Source organism: Danio rerio, chromosome 9 (assembly GCF_052040795.2).
Source record: "Danio rerio strain M-AB ecotype USA chromosome 9, GRCz13ab, whole genome shotgun sequence".
NCBI classification, from domain to species: domain Eukaryota; kingdom Metazoa; phylum Chordata; class Actinopteri; order Cypriniformes; family Danionidae; genus Danio; species Danio rerio.
Window position 1 is genome coordinate 56780001 of NC_141029.1, and position 2500 is coordinate 56782500.

The window sequence follows — 2500 nt, forward strand, 5'->3', positions numbered from 1 at the left end:
TTCACACTTTGTATTGTTGTTTTGCACGTCCCGGCCACCGTATTGGAGCAAAACTGCAGAGCTGCTGCCCTCCAGGAAACCAGTTTGAGACCTATGCTTTAGTTGTTTTGGTGTGTTTACATTTTTGAACTGTAAAGATGAGCTGGGGTCCTTTCTTCGTACCTCGCTTAAATGATTTAGGATGATTTGGCAGATCCTGGATCTGTTAATCTTGATAACTGATCTCTGGCTAATTTGGTTCTTCAAACAAGTTTGCAAATCAGATTAGAATGTCTGGATGAACTGATCTGAGATCGCTGCGTGTGTTGTGAAGGACAGATCTATCGATCCTCGAAATCATGATCAGCAATGCAACGATTGGCTGATGGCACAGCAGCGTAATGACATCATCTGATTAATATTCAATTATCCATGTGAGCAAAATTACATCAAATTCATAGTAACCGGTTTGTTAAATATGACACGCAATAACCTTCCACATTTGTTGTGAGCTGCAGGCTTTCCACTTTCATGTGTCAAAGAGTATTTAGCAGTTTATTTAATTTTACAGTTAGAGCAGATTTTCTTTATTATATTAGTCATAGTAGTATTATAGTAGCCGGTTTCTTTATCAGTGTAAAGAATAACTGGATATTTACAAAAGCATTTTAAAAATTGGTTAGGGCGTCTGCAACTTTTGTGAAGCATCAAAACACCGTCATATTAATTGTACAACATGTTCATGACTGCATAAATGTGTGTATATATATATATATATTTATATATATAAATGTGTGTGTGTGTGTGTATATATATATATATATATATATATATATATATATATATATATATATATATATATATATATATATATATATATATATATATATATATATATATATATATATATATATATTTTAACTCTCTCTCTCTCTCTCTCTCTCTCTCTCTCTCTCTCTCTCTATATATATATATATATATATATATGAGAGAGAGAGAGATAGAGAGAGAGAGAGAGAGAGAGAGTTAAAATATATATATATATTTACTATTTTCCCAAGTGTCTATAACTACTACTGTCAGAACATATCAGAATTCGGTACATACTTTCTGTATTATCTTTGCTTGAACTGAGCCGATCTAATCCTGTTTATATGAAATGAGCCTGCTCCCGATCAGGTTTGAGCTGGCAGAACTGTTGCTATGACAACAACTCTCGGATCAGTTTTGAAGAATAAAACAATCCTGGATTGTGTCAAATCGTCAATAACCAAATCCAGCTGAGTAATCCAAGTACGAAGAACAGACCCCAGGTCAAAAAGTGAGTGTGTTGTGCAGTCGCTCAGATGGTGCTCAGGTTTTCATAGCAGATGAATTTACACTTAAGGGTGGAATTATTCACCTTCCTGTTCAATGTTTAGTCTTTCTCAAATATTTCCCAGTATTTCCTCTAATATTTTTTCTTCTGGAGAAAGTCTTATTTGTTTTATTTTAGCTAGAATAAAAGCAGTTTTTAATTGTTTTAAAGGTCAATATTATTAGCCCCCTTAAGCAATATTAGTTTTGGATTGTCTCCAGAACAAACCACTGTTATACAACGACTTGCCTAATTACCTTAACTTTACCCTAATTACCCTATTGAAGCCTTTAAATGTCACTTTAAGCTGAATACTAGTGTCTTGAAGAATATCTAGTCTAATATTATTTACTGTCATCATGACAAAGAGAAAATAAATCAGTTATTAGAGATGAGTTATTAAAACTATTATGATTAGAAATGTGTTGAACAAAAAATCTTCTTTCCTTTAAACAGAAATTGGGTGGAAAATAAACAGGGGGCTAATAATTGTGACTTCTACTGTATATTATATTAGTGTGTAGTGTATATCATATAGTTGTGACCGTCTCCACAGACAGACACTGAACTGGGCTGACTGGAGCTGCCAGGCCAACAGATCCAGCTTTACCAGCTTCATTTACGCTCTATGGTGGGTAAATCCCTCATTTTACTGCTTGCTCTTCTTGAAATGGACTGAAAATCAATCTCTCTTTCTCTCTGGCGATTTTTATTGATGAGCATGAATGAGATCACAGTGTGGAAGTAGGATTGCCAAATGTGTATGGGGCATATAAGATCATATTTATAGGACGTGAGTTGTTGGAAATAAGACTGCAGTGCTAATGAAATTGAATAAAATGTTGCTTGTTTGTTTATTTGTTTATTTGTCAATTTATTTATTAATAACTTCATTATTAATGTATTATTTGATTTGTAATTTCAGCATTAAAGTTTTTGTTTTTTTCTAAACTTTATTTATTTTATTTATCATTTTGGTATTAAGGAGTTTATTTATTTTATTATTTAAAAAAATGTTTATTAATTTGACTTATTAACTTCATTATTTGTTTAATAACATTAGATGTGTTTTTTATTTTTCATTTATTCAGTATTAAGATTTTATTTATTTATTAACGTCATTTATGTATTTACTATATCATTTAAGTATTAAAGTTTTTATTT

The 2500-nt window shown here is 31.4% G+C and overlaps 1 protein-coding gene across 4 annotated transcripts in view; it reads left to right on the plus strand.

The window, feature by feature from the left end:
* Positions 1 to 2500, plus strand: part of frmpd4 (FERM and PDZ domain containing 4) — a 175563-nt gene that overhangs the window by 64245 nt on the left and 108818 nt on the right. The window contains 1 exon segment of one of the 4 annotated variants that reach the window (NM_001440745.1): positions 1893 to 1967. The exons of the other annotated variants lie outside the window; for them this stretch is intronic. Within the exon segment in view, the coding sequence (NP_001427674.1) occupies positions 1893 to 1967 (75 nt within the window). 4 annotated transcript variants of the gene reach the window in all.